Here is a 20845-nt window from a genome sequence, read left to right as displayed (position 1 = left end):
CTGTTGATTCAGAATTAAACCATAATTAGGATTTGCAGAAACCAGCTTTAAGTGATGTTAACTGGAAAAAACAAACAGGCTTTTTAAACCTGGCTCTAAACATGCATTTTTTATCCACCTGCCACATGGCACTCAGGCTGACATTTAAAGGCTGATGAATGCATCCAATAGCTTGTACATTGGGAGAGCATTTGCATAATCTCATTGGTTCTAACCATTAGTTGTGTAATAAATTGGTGTGTCGTCTACATTCCCACACTACAATCAATAGCTATGCTGCATACATATCTGACATGGGGATATTTGTCTCCAAAGCACAGAAGCCTACCACTTTAGCTAAAAGAGGATCTCTACTAGCTGCAGTAGCTTAAGACATATAGTCTCTGTGGTCCAGTCTCTGGACAGCAGGCAACATATTTGTACAAGTGTCATAGAATGTCACAGTTCATCCTGCAGAGGGCAGGGTACACACATTAGCCATTTCATTGCATACTGCCCTCATCTAAACACAGCTTCTGAGTTCTGTCCCTGTTTACAATGCGGTGATCATTGGCATGTGCCCTAGTCAAGAACTATGAAGTCTGTTTGCTCATGGAATCACAGGCGTGAGCTGATCAGACAGAGACATTAAAGTATCAGAGGGTGCAGGTCAGTATTCTGCTATTAGATATAAACACCAGTGTGATACTGAAGCTGTGTGATGATCACTTGTGGTGCCGTTATTGAAAAGCTGCCTTTTGACGAGTTTGGAGGAAGAACTTATCCGTGACTCAGACAAAGAAAAAGCAGCTTGTTCTATGGATGACAGGAACTTATAGACTCCATTTGTAAATGTACCTTTATAGGAAGGAAAGCAGGAATTACGTCACTTTTAAATCGACCTGTTGTGTTAAAGCCTTGAATGCCACATTCGATGAAATAGACTGTCAGCAAATTTAAAACTAATCAAAATTAATACTTTTTCACACAATACACAGTTATTTAGTGGAACTCATTGACATGATAACATGCAGAGTAAGCTTAGCAAGATTTTAAAAGATTGGACATTTATATTTATATGGATAACATGAATATCCAGGTATAATAGTGGCATATAACAATAGTAAGGATTTTTAAAAACCCAAGAGTTGTCAAAGGGATAGAAAATCTTCATGCTTCAGGCCATTAGCCATCCTCTAACTAATAGAGATTAGGAAGAAACTTCCCCTGGGGACAGGTTATTCTATAGCTACTTATTTCAGGGTCTCTGGTACCTTCCTCTGAAGCTCTGTCCAGTCCTGTATGGCAATTCCTGTGTTCCACATGGGAGGCCCACTGTGAGTGACATTTACTCTGAAGCAGCAAAGTTCAAAGACGTTACAGTCTAGAACAGGGGCAGGCAAACTTTTTGGCCTGAGGGCCACATCGGGTTTCCAAAATTGTATGGAGGGCTGGTTAGGGGAGGCTGTGTCTCCCCAAACAGCCAGGCATGGCCTGGCCCCCGCCGCTTATCCGACCCCCCCGGCTTCTCACCCCCTGACGGCCCCCCGGGACTCCTGCCCCATCCAACCCCCCCATCCCCTGACTTTCCCCCCCCCCAGGACTCCTGCCCCATTCACCCGCCCCAAACTCCCTGCCCCTGACTGCCCTCTGCCACCCATCCAACCCCTCCTCTCCTTCCTGACTGCCCCCCCGAGACCCCTGCCCCCGTTCAACCCCCCTGCTCCCCGCCCTCTGACCACCCTGACCCTTATCCACATCCACACCCCCTGACCACTACCCCAAACTCCCTGCCCTCTATCCAACCCCCCTGCTCCCTGCCCCCTTACTGCGCTGCCTGGAGCACCGGTGGCCAGCAGCGCGACAGCAGCACCGCCCAAAGCATCAGGACAGGCAGCTGTGCCGCCCGACTGGAGCCAGCCACATCACCGCGCAACACAAAGTACCGGGTCAGGCCACAGCTCTGCAGCTGCATCACTGCCCAGAGCATTGCGCCGGTGGGCGCAGTGAGCTGAGGCTGTGGGGGTAAGGGAACAGCAGGGGAGGGGCTGGGGGCTAGCCTTCTGGGTCAGGAGCCTAGGGGCTGGGCAGGAGGGTCCTGTGGGCTGGATGTGGCCCATGGGTCATAGTTTGCCCACCTCTGGTCTAGAACCATGGGGCCAAACTGATGCCATTTCCTTAAGCATGTTGCCTTCGACCAGAGCAGAGCCAAACAGACCCTACTGGAGTAATTTGTAGGGGTGGGGGTCTCCCAGGATTTTTTTTAACCTTATGACAGGACACCCCCAAAAGCTGAAAAAGATCTCCCTCCTGAACTTGTTTTCAGAACAAAGATTAGATTTATATCCTCAGATCCTATGAGACAAGCACAGAAACCCATGGGCACCCAAGAGTATGTAAAATAAAAACAACCAACTAAACTTGCTGAAGTTGGCTCTATGTGGCCAAGTTAAATACACAGCCTACTGCATAGATTCCTTGTGTCCATGATATTGACATAGGGTCCGGGTTTGAAAGATGCTGTGTGTGTATCTTAATTAGAAAAACAGCAGTAATGTTATATATTGTGGAATGGACCCAGCTGCTAAGTTATTTGAAACTAATGAATTTAAAAGGTTGGTTTTTTAAATAAGAGTGTAAAATAACTTAATAAAAGTTTCTAATGAAGGTGAAATAGACAAAACATACATTGGGAAAATGCAGGACAGACTTGATGACCTGACCCCTGGTTAAATTACACTTTCAGTAATGGAAGGTCATTTAAATCCCAGGACAGGATTGAGAATTCCACTCTCGCTCATCAAATAGAAAAAACATTCCCAAAGGTTTTAGATATCTCTGAAACTTTTAGAAAATTCAGGGTTGTACCACTGCTAAGTGGAGTCAAATAGGGCCTGATCCTGAAACACTGAAGACACAGGAGTTTTGCCACTTCAATGGAAGTAGGATTGAACCTGAAAACAGGATCTGATGCTGACAGGTGTAAGCACCCACAATTCTTGTTGAAGTCAATGGGAGTGGAGGATACTCAACATCTGTTAGCCTCAGGTCCTGAGTCAGGACTTGGAGTCACATTGATTTTGGGAAACCACTGACGTTTAATGGCCAAACTGTGGAGCCTTACTATCCATGTTGGTGAGCACTTACTTGAGTAGCACCGTTTGTTGGAAGAGGACTACTCACGTGATTAAGTGCTCAACACCATGACTGTGGCTCTCAGTCAGGACTGAATTTTCTGTGCAGTTATCAAAATTTCAAATGACTCAGTAGCTCCCTGGCTGGACAAAGGTCCACTTGCATTATAGTTATTCATTATAAGTAATATTAGACTCGCACCTAATGGCCTAAAGCAAGAGTGGGGCTCCATCATGCTAGCAGATATACAAACTGATAGTGAGAGCTCCAGAGAGCCCTCTCAGGAATTTTCACTGTATAGAATTTACTCAAATCTTCAGAAGCTCCAGGAGGCTAGTTTCTGTTTCATAATCACTTAACTGATTTTAAGTTTAATTGCACTAAAATTAACTTGGGATAATATGATGAAAATGCTTCATTCCATGTTTATCAGGGTTTACATATCAATTTTTGGACACACCATGAGAATACGTTCAAAGGGGAATCCATTGGATTGTCCCTTTTTCGTGTTCGTATTTCAAGGAAATTAACATCAGGTTCAAAATCATAGTCCTGTTCCAAGGTGCATTGACTTGGGTGAGCTGCAGATCAGGTCCCAATCATTTCCTGGCCTAGATAATAATATAAGATGTTATCTACAGATCTCAAAGTAAGTTTAAAATTTGAATTTGCTTGTTACCATTTATGTTGTTACTTTTTGGATTTCTCTTAGAATGGACAATGAAAATTGACTAATTAGTTTCACTGTTTATAGTCAGTTGCCAGTCAATTTTACTCTAGCAAAATGCTGTAAAGTTTGGATTGCAAACACTGTGTTCATTCTTCTTATTACAATAAAGCATTTCCTTTGGGATTTAAAAAAGAAAATAATGGAAATATTACCATGGTCTGAGATTTGTTTTTGTAAAACCTAAAATTTGGGCCTAATTTGACCTGAAACTGTTCATTTAAGGATCAGTATAAGGCAGCAAATGTGATATTATGAATATTTCATACAGAACAAACATACATACAGGATTTGCCATACCAGATTAGTACAATGGTTAATATATAGACTGCTACACTGTATGCAAATGGAGATATATATGCCCACAGTGTACCTAAGAATGCAATCCTATTCCAGGAAGGAAATTTCTTTCTGATATGTCCCCCTCATTGTCTCTCCCCCTCCCCCACTGCTAATCATTGTAAACTCTGAAGTATGAGGATTGATAACCTTTTCCAATTTTCCCTTGATAATATAACTATAGACATTATTTGACTCTTTCCTTTTTCCTAAATCTGTACAAGTTCTTGCAAAACAGTAACAGATGCCAGTGTAGATTAACTCTTTAATTAATTTACCTTTTCTTTTGCAGGTTGTCTACGTAACAGCTTCTTTGCCATATATTGTCCTCATCATATATTTAATTAGAGGACTAACACTACATGGAGCTGTGAATGGGCTGATTTACATGTTTACACCAAAGGTACAGAAAATATACCCTGAATTTTTAACAAAACATTATCGTTATAACTGCATAATTTCATACAAAAATAGTCACTTATTTTTATTTAGATTATATTTTCACAAGAGTATGTTAGGTCTGATGTTGTACGTATCTAGTCTCTTAAGGGTACACCACTTTGTCACCAATGCGTTATTAGCTTTCTCACCCAGGAAAAGAAATGTCCTATCAAACCTAAGCTGTGTTGTATTATTTATATACTGAATAACAATATCAGACCAAATTCATCCCTGAATTCAAAAGAGTTACATCACAAATGAAAATGGCCTAAAATACATTTCAATCCAAAGATGTCAAAGGAGCTCATTAGACATTGCTTTGCTAGCGTAGATGGGTGAAGTTCCATTTCCTTCAGTGAAATTTTGCTCCTCTACACCAGCAGAGAATTTATCCCTGCATATAACACCACCATTTGATTCACCCACTGGAGAAACACACACAGAGCTCAGTCATGCACTGCTTCTATGTGTAAAACTCACACTGACTTAAATAGGCACTGTGCGAATATGTGGTCTCAAGCAGAACCAGGTCCCACATAAATGAGATTACTCTCTACTTTGTGTCTAGATACTACAAAGATGAGAGCATAAACAGTCCAAAGTCCACTTTTGTTTTCATCAGCCATTTCTCACTCTCTTGTTTTACAGCTAGACCAATTAGCAAATCCTAAAACCTGGATTAATGCAGCTACCCAGATCTTTTTCTCACTTGGTCTTGGTTTCGGAAGCCTGATAGCATTTGCCAGCTACAATGAGCCAAACAACAACTGCGAGAGACATGCCATAATCGTCTCTTTGATAAACAGCAGCACATCAATATTTGCCAGTATTGTGACTTTCTCTATCTATGGCTTTAAGGCGACTTTCAACTACGAAAACTGTCTAAGCAAGTAAGAGACTGGAGGTTTAACTTATTTTTCCCCCTGAGACATGACATAGGATGTTACACATAAGAAAAGAGATTACATATATACACAAATAACAGCTGTGCAGCATAGCTCCTTGAGTGCTAGGAAACGCACTTGAATGGATCTGGTAAAGGAGATATTAAATTGCAGGAGATATTAAATTAGATAAGATTTGAGAATTCAGAGTTCACTGTTCTTTTTATGACTAGTACTGATTATCAGAGTTCAGGTTACTATTGTCTGCAAGTTTTGCAGGTATCATTGCTGACAAATGAGTTTAAAGGCCTATCTACATTGCAGTTATAAGCAGGAAGGTTGAGCAGCTTAGAGAACATTGTTCCCTGAACCACATTGTTCCCTGAACCATTCTTTACACTTTCCCTGGAGAGGGCATCCACCTATGTCCTGTCACAAGGTTAAAACCTTGGAAGTCCAAGGACTTAGGTGAGGGACAGAATTAGGTCCTGCCTACACTGCCAAGTTTAACTATGTTGTGCCCAGGTCCCTGACTCAGAGTGACAGTGAAAATGGCTACAGAGCTTTCTACCTCTGATGAGGGGTATATGAAGTCTATTGCATGAGACAGACAGTGGCTGGATTCCTAGTGACTGCGTTCAGCATTGCAGCCCACCTTTAAGGTAATTGCAGGCAGGCATGATACCAGGAAAGGAATGGACAGAAGACACTTTTTAGAAAGCGTGAGAGAGCTTCTTTGCTGCTGCTCCTATTAAAGCACACTCACAACTGGAGAAAAGTCTGATAGAGTCAGAGAGTTCTGGGCCAGAAAGGACCACTAGAACATCTAGTTTGACCTCTAGTATAGCCCAGGCGACCCACTCAGCACCTGCACACTGACCCAACAACTGAAATAAGATCAAAGTATTACAATCCACAGGAAACTAGATTATTATGAGCCACAGGCAAAGAACAGGCGGGACTGGGGTGCACCAGTGCCCAAGGCTGATGCAATGGCAGGGAAATTATTAAATGAGATATGCCCAGATAATGCTGGCAAGTGACCCGCACCACACACTGTAGAGGAAGGCAAAAAAAAACCCCACAAGGTTCAATCAGTTCTAGGGGAAAATTCCTTCCTGACCCCACATATGGCGATCAGTTAGACGCTGAGCATGTGAGCCAGAACCAGCCAGCCAAGCACCTGAGAGAGAGGATGTTCAATATCACCTCAGAGCCTACCCCTCCCGGCCCAATGTCCTGTCTTCAGCTTGGGCCATTTCCTGATGCTTCAGAGGAAGGAGATAGAAAAAATGGTTCAGAAAGAGACACTTTCCAGTCCTTTTCCCCCCATCAAAAATTAAAACAGGAGTTCTCAATAAAAGGCTTACTTCTGAGATGAGATTAAATGAAAATGAAATGAAAATCATTTGGGGACAGCCACATTTTCATTCAAAGAAATCCTCTGGCTTGCCCCCCACCCTCTATTATAAAAGAGTAAGCATGAGAAGGAAAATCCCACCATCTCCCTATGACACAAAGGCATAGTACAACTATCACTGCTTGAAAAAAGGTTATACAATAGCTGGAAATTCCACAGACTCTCCAGTGTCAAGGAGAGTGTACCACTCTCATAGTACATCATCCCAGGAAATATCCAAACAGATTATCAAGATAGCAGACAAACAAGAACTTTGGAAAGCACAAATACTGAGCGCCAAATTTTGGAGACATCCTTTTTGCAGATACAATTTACAACCTAAAAACGTATGTCCAATCAATAGTTTTGCCCACCTTTCAGTTGTAGGCACAAATCTGAGTATCAGATTGCAGGCTCAGTTGAAGTAGATAGAGATGCAGGTGCTCTGATCTGTACTCACGGGTCATTCTGGGAACACAAAAAATGAACACAAGATGTACAGCCACACAAACTCTTAGACGCAAGATTTACAGACACATGCTGTGCCTGGCTGAAAACACAGACCTTAATCTTGACCTAAATCCTCAGAGGACTTAGAATCTATTTCTTCAGAATTATCTGCTCTCCAACATGCATTAAGTTCTCTGCTTCCTTTTTACTTGTATAAATAAATATCTTACCCTGACATGCCACCTTCAGTCTGGTGGTAGAAAATACTGGTGAAAAGATTGAACAAGCAGAAATCCTTTTCTTTTTTCCTGATGTCAATTGTTTTCAGGTATGCACAGTAGTATAACAACAGATCTGTGTGGAAAGGAGATAAATTTGGGTCTCACATGTCTGTCAAGCCTTCTGGTGGAAGTACTGCTGACAGATGTAACAGGAGTAAAGATCATGAAATATGCTATACATTTGATCTCATAACTGTGTCCCAGAGTCCTTAGAAGAGTGCAACCCTAGGTGTCGATTTGATCCAAAAGTCATTTTCATGGTCCCATCTGGACCACGATTATAATCAAGTGGCTTTGTTGCAGTACCTATAGGATAGCTGTCAGACATGATGTGCCATATGAGCTAACCCCTATAGCAACCTGAATCTCTGTCCAAGATACTAAGACATGTTCCACCAGCTTTTGGATGATCCTGCAAGATGCTGAGTTCTCCCTGCTGGGAACTACTAAGCATCAACTCCTATTGACTACAGAGAGATGTGAAGGAGTTCAGCACTTCACCGAAGATGCTCAGCGCACTGCAGGATCTGATCCTAAAGCCGTGTTCTCACATGTATACAAAGTCTCAGTGACTGGACTACTGTTATATTTTTGTTAGATTTACGCAGCACTAACCTATTGCACTAATCAAAGCAGAGGACAGGCAATATTCCAGGCATCTCCTTTATCAGAAAGTAACTGATGCCATGTGGTTGTCACACTAAAAGAGGCACAAAGGAAAAGAGACGGGGCAGATTTTTTAGCTGGTGTAAATACCATAATACCACTAATTTCAGTGGAGCTATGTCAGGTTACATGAACTGAGGACCTGACCCAGAATTTTGGACCATCCATTCACAGCAATAACTGCAAATGGAACTGAGAGGAATAAAATAAGAAAATTAATTTTCATATAGATGCATAGATTTTAAGGCCAGAAGGAACCATTATGCTAACCTAGTCTGACCTGTTTAACATGGGGCATAGAATTTTACCCAATGATTCCTGCATCAAGCCAATAACTTCTGGTTGAGCCAGAGCATATTTTTTGTCCCAGTTTTCCTTCTTCCCTGTTCACAAGTGTAGTTTCACATTCGGCCTCTTTTCAGCATACTTTACTGAAGTATAGTAAGCGCTTTCCTTCCTGTCCCTCTGTGATATTCTGGAATGCACTCCTCCACTTAAAAGAAGCTGCATCCAAATTCTGCTACTGAAACATTTCTTCTAGCTTTAGTAGAAAGAAACTAAATTATCTTGGCTTTACAGGGTAATACTGCTGTTGACAAATGTTTTTGACTTGGAAGAAGGAGCTTTAACTGCAGACAATCTCGACAGTATGAAAGATTACCTAACATCTGCTTACCAAAGCCAGTATGCGGAATTATTGCCACAGATTAAAAACTGCAGTTTGGAAGCTGAACTAGACACGGTAACTTGCTCCTTTGTGCACCAGCCTTGGTTGTCTTTTTTCTTTGTTTCCTTTCCCCCCAGTCAGAACTAGAAGCTTATATTGATGGTCAAGTCTAAGGGAGAGAAAGAACACAAACTCTATTAGCTCTTGTACTGATGAGGAGGTCTTGAGTATGTTTAATGTGATGGTAGATGTTACACTTAGCTTAGGCAACCTGAGCGACTCCTTCCTTGCTTAAGCCGCTTAGCAGCCCCAGGTGATTGTAGCCTTTAGGTAAATATGCTTCTGCTGAGTAACTTTAGGTAGAACATTTATATATATATCTTCTGCAGCTTCTGGCTGCCATAATTTGCTTCTAGCATAATAAGACAGCTGTAAATTAATACTCACCTATCCCCTGGAGCGAGGGGGGGGAATTGTGATCCAGAGGGGTGTCTGTGAGGCACAGTGCCTCCTGGGGCAATGCAGCTTACACACTAGCCCGGGCTCAGGGCTGTGACGCTTAGTCACACTCAGACCTCTTCTGATGGTCTTGGCTAGGCAAGCAAATCCATGAAAATAAGAACCTTCCCACGCCCCTCAAATGAAAGAGGAGTCGAACTTTTTTTCCCCTCTTCTGTATGGAGACATTCAAGTAAAAACTCCCATTCCAACTTCCCATGCGCCCAGGACTCCCTCCCGGCAAACCTGGGGAACACCAGGATCTAGCCATGCAGCTCCTATTAATTGGCATCTCACCAATGGATGCTGAAGATGGCACAACTAATTTTGGTGGATGCTGGCTCTGCTACAATAGACTTAGGACCTAATCCTGTAACCTTTACCTGTGTAAGTAGCTTTTGACATCAATGGAACGGCTCCTATAAGTAAGAATTTCAGGGTCCAGCCCAAAATGTTCAAACCTTCTATAAGCAAAATACAGTCATCACCACATTTGCCAGAAATACCTCCCTGTAGATGAACTGGCAGGAGGGAGGTGATGTAAGTGCAGGGCTGCTCCTTTTATCATCCTTTCTCCTCTGCTCAGGCAACCAATTGATTAGCTCAGAAAAGCACCAGCTTTACTGCTCAAGCCCTAAGCTCAACCCTGCACTAAGGTTTCCTCCAGCACGATTGCCATGCACATTGGGCTTCCATATCGTCCATCCACCCAGCACTAACAGTGTGGCCATCAGTAGTACGTAGGACGTTACTGGCTGCAAAAAATGTGGGAAGGTAGCTAGGTTTTTGTGTGGGTCATAAGTCTGGCCCTTTGAGATTAGATTTAAGAGAATATTGCCATATTACTTATAGAACTAGGAGGGGAAATGGTCTGCATTTCTAAACCCACCTCTAATACAGCTATCTAGTCACCTGACTGCTCTGCCTGCATTTCCCATCTGTACAAAGGGGGATAAGAGCTACCCTCGGGGAGGTGCTGACTCAGGCACGTTAATGTTTGTCAAACATTTTGAAGTCGAGAAGTGCCAAGTATTGTTATTGGCTTCAGTCCTGCCCCACTACTACCCAGGGGAGTAGTAGTTCTACACGCCAGCAGCCCATTCAAGCCAACGGGCGACATTCTGCAAATCTGAAGTGATTCAAAGGACTTCAGTGGAACTCCTCAGGATTTAGGAATCAAGATGAGGATATGATTCATTCTGATTACTTAGGACTACTTGCCTGAGTAAGGATTGCAAGATTGGTCCTTTATTATTCCAGGTAGTAGTAGGAGGCCAATTCTGCACCATTCAAACAGGCCAGCAAAGATCTCAACTAGTTCATTATGCAAGACTATTGGCACATAGTTACCATTTTGCCATCAGTAAGGTCCAGATTTTGATGCCTTTATTCATGTTGAGTAGTCCTATTGAAATCAGCGGGTCTACTTGAAGAACAAGGCACTACTCAACAAGAGTAAAAAGTGGCAGAGTTTAGATTTACCTTACCTAGTTTTCACTTATTGTTTATAATGGTAGAAGTAGAGCTTCACTAAGAGGCAGGAGACGTACTTTCAATGAAAGGCTATTTTTTCTAACGGGCTAAAGTTCTTTTGTATAATAATCTGATTTTGATTTCTATCAGTAAATAAACAAGGGCGCAGCTACCTGAAGAGCTGACACCACCACTCTTGGTTAGGTTCTACTCTCTTCTTCTCATTGGCAGGCTGTCCAAGGCACTGGACTGGCATTTATAGTGTATTCGGAAGCAATAAAAAACATGGAGGTCTCTCAGCTGTATTCAGTGCTGTACTTTATTATGCTGCTGATGCTGGGCATAGGCAGTATGCTGGGAAACACTACAGCTATCCTCACCCCTTTGACAGACAGCAAATTTCTGTCCACCCATTTATCTAAAGAGGTGATCTCAGGTAAGTTGACTAGCACATAATAAAACAGGTTGACAGCGGGTAGGAATTCAGGCTGCATAAGGAGTGAACACACTCAAGTGGGATTTGGAAGCCCCTAGCGTGCAAGTTCTGCATACCCTCTACTCCCACTGGCTTCAAGGGAAGTGAAGGGTATTCAGACCCTTTCAGGCTCAGGTCCTAAGGGGAGTTGACTGATTACAGTGGGAGTTCTGGCTGAGTAAGGACTGCAGAGTCCACCCCTTCAGCCTGTCAATTGCATGAGGAATGTCACATGAGGCCTGGTCCCCAGCCTCCAAAATGCAGTTATCTCACAACAACTGCAGACCCTAGTGTGTGTCATTTGCATTCATCAAAATAGTGCTTAAAAAAAAAAAGAAGTCAAACATGATACGAATAAGGAAAAACAAAACAATGTCACAAGTACACAGTGAATATTTTTTGAAAATCTCAGCAGGAAGCACTTGTGTGTCCCTTGTACTGTAATACAACATGCAGATACTTTCACAGAATATATTTAAACATAAACTACAACCAGTGGCGGCATTTCTCAGGGAAGATCGCCTGCCTCAGTTTGTTTGTTGTGAGACCCAAGACAGAAAAACTCCCTAGGAGGAACCATAATTCTCCAGAGTACACTGCCCAGAGTATTTTATTGCTTTTAAGAAATGGACATTGCAGAGATCACTTCTTTATATTTCTTTATATTTATAGGACTTCTGACACAAACATCCAGTCAAATGATCATTCAAATTAGTATTTAATGATAAGTGAGCATCAAAAAGTTTGCATATACATCCAAATGTCTCCATATTTATCAGAACTTCTTTGGTCTTGAAATCTGATCACAAATTGCTAGTATCTTATTACATCTGTCTCTCACCAAAAGGAGAAACTCCTATCAAAAAATAGCTAGCTAAATTTTTTGAACCTCAAAAACCATTTGCATCAGTTCCTATATTACACCTACCTGTATAGTTTTAACTATAAATAGTCCATCATTATCAACAGTCAGAGTTCCATGGTTATTTCACTTAAATAGCCTGCCAAAACCATTCAAAGACTTTTTGTGCTCATGACACAGAACAAAGGCCACTAGGTGGGAGAGTGCATGTGTGATTAAACAAATAATCAGAGATGCTTCTTCTATATCTATTTACAAGATATCATAGCCAATAGCTCTGTGCTCATAATCAAACCAGCAATAACAGTGTCGGAGCAGGGTCATGAGAAAATATTTTGCAAGGAAATATTTTTTAGCTTCTTCATACTTTCTTTGCGTAACAGCAGTCACGCCATGCCTTTACAGTTGTAACAGGAGATTCAGACGGTCGTCATCAGGTCAAATAAAAAGAAAAATCACAATACCCTCCAGATTCACAGGGATGCTGTGAATCTTAGTTCATTGATGTTTGCAAAGTGCTTTGAGATCTTCACAAGAAGGAGGTATGCAAATGCAAGGCACCTCACATTTGGTGCTGAGTGCAGAAATACTAAGATATTGCCTTTAAAATGAAATGTAACTTAGGAAGCAGGCAAGAGGAAATTTCACGTTTCTCTAACCCCTCCAGTCAGTGTTGTCAGAGAACATCCCAGCTGCTGACTGTAACAATCTGTGCCTTTTCAAGGTTTCTCTGCTAATTTATATAGGAAAGTGGCACATGAAGCATCAATTTTTCAAATGTAGGGAAATGGTCATTAGTGCTTTATAGTGCAAGCTACGTACCCTTAACAATGGTAGCACGGGCCTCATCCACATCGACGCTCTAGCCTGGGTGTTTATATAGCATCAATTACTGTAGTATCTAGATATTGCTAGTTTGCTTGGTTCCCCTAATAAGACTACCACTTCCACTACAAACAGGCTAAAACCCAATGTCTTTTATTCAATGCAAAGCTTCTGACTCCTGCCCTAGTAACATTTGCCTTTCCGTTGTGACTAAAATAACCTCCGTTTTATTTCTACAGGTATTGTGTGTTTCATCAACTGCATTGTTGGCCTGGTGTTCACCATGGAGGCTGGAAACTATTGGTTCGACATATTCAATGACTATGCAGTTACCCTCTCTCTGCTGCTCATCGTTCTGGTGGAGACAATCGCAGTGTGTTACATCTATGGGCTAAAGCGGTAAGAGTTTAAAACCTCCTCCCTTACTGCTGTAACTGTGCCATCGCAGGGATACAGTGCAGGCAGGACACACTGGAGAAAGCACTTAGGCCAGGACAGCAGCTCCGGGAGAAAAAAAAAAAAAAACGCCTTTCATCAGATTTGAGGACTGAGCTGTTGTTTCAGCCTGGGCAGCCAAGAGGGGGTGACACTCACAGAGCTAGATGGAGGTGGCACCTCCCTGGTAACATTATTTCGTTCCCTCACAATCCTACCCGTGGAGGGTACCAGGGGTCAGGATTCATCCCTGGGAAAGGAACGGGCTAGAGCTGAAGTGACCACTCTACACATCCCCTGCAACTCTGACCCCACATAAGTTTGTCAGCTGACTAAGCCACAGTGGCAGGAGCCAGTATGGCTGCACAGCGCCCATCACACTTCCCTAGTCTCTACGCATCTGCAGGCTTTGGGGGTCAAAATAACTCATTCCAGGCGGGGGCCCAACCACACCCCTGGACTAAAGCACTGATGCCATGGATATGATGAAGGGGAGCCTCCGACATTTCCATCCCCCCACCCAGGTTTTTCCCATTGCGGGGACAAGCTGACCCTAAGCCCCTGGTTTAGGTAACATGCTTTTTCCCTTTTAGCTTGCACCTATGTTTTCCTTCAGAGGCCACTATTAAACTGTGCTTACCCTTCTCTGCTAACTCACCTAATTCTTGCCTTTAGCTCTAATGCACACGCTGCATCCTTTGCCCAAATCCTTCCACTGCCCTCAGAACACTTGCACCCAGGACGGAGCATGCAGCTCCAGTTACCCTTACCCCCCCCCCGCAGTAGAGTTTAAATAGGAAGGGGAGGGGGAAGTGAGAGTCAATTGGGTAACCCAGCTCCCCATCCCCAGCCAACGGAAAGAGCGCTTCTTCCATGCTCTCGCGTTCCTGAGTTTTGGACACCATGCTACCTGGTGTGTCCCTGCCACACACGCTGACTGGGAGTATTGGGTAGGAATAGTTTAATCAGACTCATCCGTTCAGAGGTAAAAACAATCTTGATGTTTAAGGGTCTTGCGACTGCAATCCCTTCCCATGCAAGTACTCAGGTCAGTGGCATTCCTCAGAGCAATGCTTAGTACTGCTTGCAAGAGCAGCAAGCAAGGCCAAGAAAAACCTCGTAACTGCAAAGAAAAGCATCGTGATCTCATCTATTGCAAAGCCCAAGCACCTGTGTTCTGTAAGTGCAGGGGCCAGTGGTGCACGCGTGTGTATGCTGACACCTCTGATATGTTAAGTTTGTACTTGGTTCGCTGAACAGTGAATTTAAAGTTTTTAGACCCAATGACTTGTGATGGGATGTTAGATGGATGGGATCTGAGTTACTACAGAGAATTCTTTCCTGGGTATCTGGCTGGTGAATCTTGCCCATATGCTCAAGGGTCAGCTGATTGCCATATTTGGGGTCGGGAAGGAATTCTCCTCTAGGGCAGAGTGGAAGAGGCCTTGGAGGTTTTTCGCCTTCCTCTGTAGCATGGGGCAGGGGTCACTTGCTGGAGGATTCTCTGCTCCTTGAAGTCTTTAAACCACGATTTGAGGGCTTCGATAGCTCAGACATAGATTAGGGGTTTATTACAGGAGTGGGTGGTTGAGATTCTGTGGCCTGCGTTGTGCAGAAGGTCACACTAGACGATCATAAGGGTCCCTTCTGACCTTAATATCCATGTATCTATGTATATCCAATTAAGTCATTAAAATATGTAAACATATTTACTACATCCAGTTCATAGATGTATGTTACATCATTATACAAAACCTGGGACCAAATATGTGACTCCCATGCTTAGTATTTCCCACACATTTTCACAAAGGATCTTATGGTACTGCATAGTGCCAAACACACACTTCCCCACAGGTTTGAAAATAAAAAAGGTGGCAGTCAGTTTTGTCCACATAGGTTACTTAAGCATTTCTGCCAGGGCCATAATCTGTCTCCTAGGTCACTGAGCAGCATGCATTTTCTGAACGAATACAGAACTTTTTGCCTTTGTTTAGGGGGCAGTCGCTTAGGTTGGAAAAAAAAAAAACAGCTAGAAAACTTAATGATTCTACCTGCTTTTCTCAAGCTCTTTCGCTTTTCCACTTAACTTCTGCTCAATAGCTCCATGTCTAGTTGGCAGCCAGTATCAAGTGGAGTGCCCCAAGGGTTGGTCCTCAGGCCGTTTTTGTTCAATATCTTCATAAATGATCTGGAGGATGGTGTGGATTGCACCCTCAGCAAGTTTGCAGATGACACTAAACTGTGAGGAGAGGAAGGAGAGATACGCTGGAGGGTAGGGATAGGATACAGAGGGGCCTAGACAAATTAGAGGATTGGGCCAAAAGAAATCTGATGAGGTTCGACAAGGACAAGTGCAGAGTCCTGCACTTAGGACAGAAGAATCCCATGCACCGCTACAGACTAGGGACCAAATGGCTAGAAAGCAGTTCTGCAGAAAAGGACTTAGGGGTTACAGTGGATGAGAAGCTGGATATGAGTCAACAGTGTGCCCTTGTTGCCAAGAAGGCCAATGGCATTTTGGGATGTGGAAGTAGGGGCATTGCCAGAAGATCAAGGGACATGATCGTTCCCCTCTATTTGACATTGGTGAGGCCTCATTTGGAGTACTGTGTCCAGTTTTGGACACTAAAAGAAGGATGTAGAAAAATTGGAACGAGTCCAGCGGAGGCAACAAAAATGATTAGGGGACTGGAACACAACTTATGACGAGAGGCTGAGGAAACTGGGATTGTTTAGTCGGCAGAAGAGAAGAATGAGGGGGGATTTGATAGCTGCTTTCAACTACCTGAAAGGGGGTTCCAAAGAGGATGGATCTAGACTGTTCTCAGTGGTAGCAGATGACAAAACGAGAAGTAATGGTCTCAAGTTGTAGTGGGGGACGTTTAGATTGGATATTAGGAAAAACTTTTTCACTAGGAGAGTGGTGAAACACTGGAATGCGTTACCTAGGGAGGTGGTGAAATTTTAAGGTCAGACAAAGCCCTGATTGGGATGATTTAGTTAGGGATTGGTCCTGCTTTGAGCAGGGGGTTGGATTAGATGACTTCCTGAGGTCCCTTCCAACCCTGATATTCTATGATTCTATGAATACAAATTACGCCACCTTTTGACCTTAGCAGATACTCCTAGCGAGGCTAATTCCCTGCAGCTAGGTCTCTTTCAGCTCACATCTTGCCTAGCCACACATGCTTTCTCCCTACAGGCAGATTCGGTCCTTTATAGTTGTAGGGCACACCTAGGTACATATTATTTGTACATACTCAGATAGGGCTTGTTAACAGGCTTCACATATTAATCTCTAGGCCCTACACATTAGAAAGTCCCCACAACCCTTTTTCCTTTATATCTTTCAAAATACACCTTTTTCCCCTAACGTAGAGCCCAATGGTATTTAGCTGTCTGCAATAATAGCCATCCGAGTTTTCCTGGCCAAGAAATACGAGGAAGGGACCTTGAAAAGTCATCAAGTCCAGGCCCCTGTACTGAGGCAGGACCAGTGAAACCTAGTCCATCCCTGACAGGCATTTGTCAAACCAGTTCTTAAATACCTCCAGTGATGGGGATTTCACAACTGCCCTTGGAAGCCTATGCCAAAGCTTAACTGCCCTTTGCAGGTAGAAGTTTTTTTCCTAGTATCTAACCTACTAATGCAAAATCTAAACTAAAAATAGTAGCATACTTCAACAAATGGTGTAATTTTTTTTTTTTTTTAAATTTAAAACAGATTTGAAAAAGACCTTCTCCTAATGCTCGGACATAAGCCAAACTGGTATTGGAAAATTATGTGGGCTTTTGCCAGTCCTGTGCTAATTATAAGCTTGTTTATATTTTACCTCACTGACTACATCAGCACAGGAACCCTGCAATACAAAGCCTGGGATGCCACACAGGTATTTATTTTACTTATCACTTTGTTTTATCACCAGTCCCTGCTTGCCATTGGGACTCGAAGCTATTGGTACATTCAAGGAGTGGAGGTAGCCAGCTTAAATTGCACCAGCTGAAAATTCACATAGCAGGTTTCAATCTGGAACGAATATGGGTCTTTAATTTTAATGCAAGGCAGAAGCAGCTGCATTCCCTAACCCTCACATAAATAAAAAAGCTTTCATCCAAGAGTTAGAATCACTTGTGATATTTTGAACAAAGACAAAATTTATAAAATCAGCAGTGATACCACACTAAGTGATTGATTTATGAAAATGTTGTTTCCTATTCACAAAGGCCAAGAGGTTTTCAGTACTTTGAATAAAGCTCCTACATACCTAATTACATATACAATAGAATGATTCACAATCTAGTTCATTCTCCCTAGTGGGCATAATACAATACGTGTTTATCACAGAGAAACAACAATTTGATTTTCATAAGTAAATATTAATTTCATAATCCAGAATATGTTCCCGTTATGTTATTAAAAGGAAAGTAATCAATTTTATGGTGTTTTCATGCCACTGCTAATTTGGGTATTTGAAAGGGTGTGCGTTTCTGCTGTTGGCTGGAGAACAGCAGATTCCAATGCAGCAAGACTGAAAACATTTTGCAGAGACAGGGATCACAAGTGTGCCATGTCAGAAAGGAATACTCCTGCTGAGAAAGTTTCCAGTGACAAATTTGGCCTCAAAATAAGTTAAAAGCACTAACATTTCTCACAAGTTTAATGTTAACCATCTGTAACAAATATTTACCCGTACCAGTTACAGTAAGCTGTTGCTTGCTGCCAGCTTCCAACTGATAAGGGGCAACACTTAAAGGACAGCTGCTATATTGCAGTATCTCACACAAGGCTAGCTGTATGGGCTGTATCACTGCTGATAACCCCTTCAAATGTTCAGAGAAATCTAGATGGTGTTGCTGAATGCAAGATGCAGGCCTCCATTCAGTTTCTCCATTTAAGCACTAATTACATTATGGGAAAAAAGTGGATATATAGTAAAACTCTGAATAGCTAGACAGTAGCTTTGGGTTGCATTACATCATTTAGCTTCATTCCCAGACTACCAAAGCTGAGAGCAGACAGCTACAGTACGCCCACCACTAAAGGCACACGTACAGCACTTCTGAACAGCCTCCATATTGATTAGTTCATGGAGTGTTGGTCACAGCTCTGTTCACTTTCAGCAAGAATAAGAGGACTATCCATGACTATGAACCCTCATACCCTCTGACCCTGTACCATGCTGTAAGGGAGCACATTTAAAAGAGGAGGGAGAATTAGCAGGCTACAGTTGGAATTCAGATAATTCCATTGAGCATGGGAGAAAAAAAAAAGAGAAGCTTAAATCCCATAGGACATAGTGATGCTGTAGGAATAGAACTGCAGCCATGTAGTTTAGATTTTTTAAAAACAGTTCAGGTTTTTGTTTTTTTTTTTTAAAAAAAAACAGCTTTAGCTCCTCGATGCCACTAAACCTTGAATTTCACACATTTTGGTCTTTTTATAGTGGCACTAACAAGGAAAGTGACACCTTGTACACTAAAATTTATTTGAGCATAAGCTTTCGTGAGCTACACCTCACTTCATCGGGTGATGAAGCTGTAGTTCACGAAAGCTTATGCTCAAATAAATTTGTTAGTCTCTAAGGTGCCACAAGTACTCCTTTTCTTTTTGCGAATACAGACCAACACAGCTGCTACTCTGAAACCTTGTACCTTTACTTTCTGACTGCTTGAGAGTGGAGTGCTTTAGAGATGTGCATACATAATCTGGGAAGGGCTTATTCTAAATTCATGATGAAGACAGCATCTTTCTGCCACTTAGAGACAGGAAGTGAAGTGAGCCATACTAATACTGTATTTAGAATAGGCATACCCTACAACTTAAAAAGAACAACAAAACTTTCAATGAGCTTAGTGTTGTTAAAAGGTGCTGACAGGAGTAACAACCACATTAACTACAGACAGATAAGCATAGGCAGCAACAATGCTAGTTACCCCATCTACTAGGGCGACCAGACAGCAAGTGTGAAAAATTGGGTCAGGAGAAGGGGTAATAGGAGTCTGTACAAGAAAAAGACCCAAAAATCGGGACTGTCCCTATAAAATCAGGACATCTGGTCACCTACCATCTATCAGGGTGTAGTCAAGGGATGAGGGTAACTGTTTCCATGACTGTTCAGGATGTGGCCTCTGTTCAAATTACTGAGGCAATGGTCTATCCCGGGAAGTATGAGAACTGACATGAAACCATTCACTTATTTTGCGTGGCGCACACTACTAGTACCTTGCCTCAAGGTTGGCAGTTCACATCCAGCCTAGGTCAGTAGTGACTGAAGCTCTGTAGTCCATCTCTCAACCTGCTGCAGCCCACATACAGGACAAAAATTAATCATATAAGAAATACAAAATGCTGTGGTATTCAACCCATTAGCCAGAATAACTTTCTATAACGGTTTTCATGATTCTTTATTTCTACTATAAGTTTTTGGTAAGAAGAAGAAAATAGATATTGTGCACAGCAAACTCAGTGACTAAAATGAGTGATGTCTCTTGAAGTGACAGTCCACACCAATCCTTGATATTTACACATCAAGGTATATTGACCACCTCTACACACAAACATCTGCTTTACAACTTAACTTTGTTCTATAGCAAAACTGTGTATAAATTTAAGATCACTGCCAGCCATCAAAAATTAAAGATCCAACACTTTTGGGGCAGTAAAGGATCTAATTTCTTATAGTAAGTTACAAAGAGGAGAGGGCTACAATTACTTCATGCTAATATTCTGTCTTATTCGCAGGGTCAACTGGTTACAAAAGACTATCCAAATTATGCCCTGGCAGTTATTGGACTACTTGTGGCTGCATCCACAATGTGTATACCACTAGGTGCATTAATAGTTTTTATTATGAAGAGACTGAAGAAGAGAAATGTATCAACTCTTGAATGAACATTCATAACTGGACTCATGAAAACATCACCAGTTGCAATAACTGTGTGGATCTTGGAGACCACAGTAACCATTACTTGTAGCAACTATTTATAGATCTGCAGAATCTTGGGTGATGTATTTACCATGAAGTGCTCTTGGCAGCTCCCACAGTGGTTCAAAAAGCTTTTCTGTAGCAGATGAAGCTTTAAGAGGGTCTCAAACTGATATACAAAGAACAGCAGTTCACAAAAAGCCATTTAGCACAAGTTACCAAGTATTACTGGGTAATGACAACTGATGTTAGGCTGTTATCTCTCACTGTGCAGTACTGCCTACTTAAAACAATAAGCATCAATTATATGAAAGCTAGTTCTCTTGTAACTGAAGTACTGGAAATTACTCTTCAAAATAGTATGCATATACATGACTGCGTTT

At 42.2% G+C, this 20845-nt stretch overlaps 1 protein-coding gene and 2 long non-coding RNA genes across 4 annotated transcripts in view; 1 reads left to right on the top strand and 2 right to left on the bottom strand.

Annotated features, from left to right (window-relative positions):
- SLC6A20 (solute carrier family 6 member 20) overlaps positions 1-20428 on the top strand; it is a 36884-nt gene extending 16456 nt beyond the window's left edge. Inside the window, exons 5-11 of the mRNA XM_038391638.2 lie at positions 4473-4583; positions 5270-5511; positions 8881-9043; positions 11171-11375; positions 13341-13500; positions 17261-17426; positions 20279-20428. Of these exons, the coding sequence (XP_038247566.1) occupies positions 4473-4583; positions 5270-5511; positions 8881-9043; positions 11171-11375; positions 13341-13500; positions 17261-17426; positions 20279-20428 (1197 nt within the window). The remainder of the gene's footprint in view (positions 1-4472; positions 4584-5269; positions 5512-8880; positions 9044-11170; positions 11376-13340; positions 13501-17260; positions 17427-20278) is intronic.
- On the bottom strand, positions 809-9303 carry LOC122458922. Of its 2 annotated transcripts, XR_006279263.1 has the most exons (4): positions 8978-9303; positions 7585-7708; positions 7279-7372; positions 809-837 (listed from the first exon to the last, which is right to left on the bottom strand). It is a non-coding gene; the product is annotated as an uncharacterized LOC122458922 (long non-coding RNA). The 2 variants fall into 2 exon arrangements; XR_006279262.1 differs by lacking the exon at positions 809-837 and having other exon boundaries at positions 6737-7372.
- On the bottom strand, positions 15082-20282 carry LOC122458921. Its single transcript, XR_006279261.1, has 3 exons — positions 19182-20282; positions 16628-19004; positions 15082-15636 (listed from the first exon to the last, which is right to left on the bottom strand). It is a non-coding gene; the product is annotated as an uncharacterized LOC122458921 (long non-coding RNA).
- Positions 20429-20845: the final 417 nt, after the last annotated feature.

Source organism: Dermochelys coriacea, chromosome 2, assembly GCF_009764565.3.
Source record: "Dermochelys coriacea isolate rDerCor1 chromosome 2, rDerCor1.pri.v4, whole genome shotgun sequence".
Lineage (NCBI taxonomy): Eukaryota > Metazoa > Chordata > Testudines > Dermochelyidae > Dermochelys > Dermochelys coriacea.
Note: the sequence above shows the minus strand (reverse complement) of the source record. Positions and strands in the feature narration are given on the sequence as shown.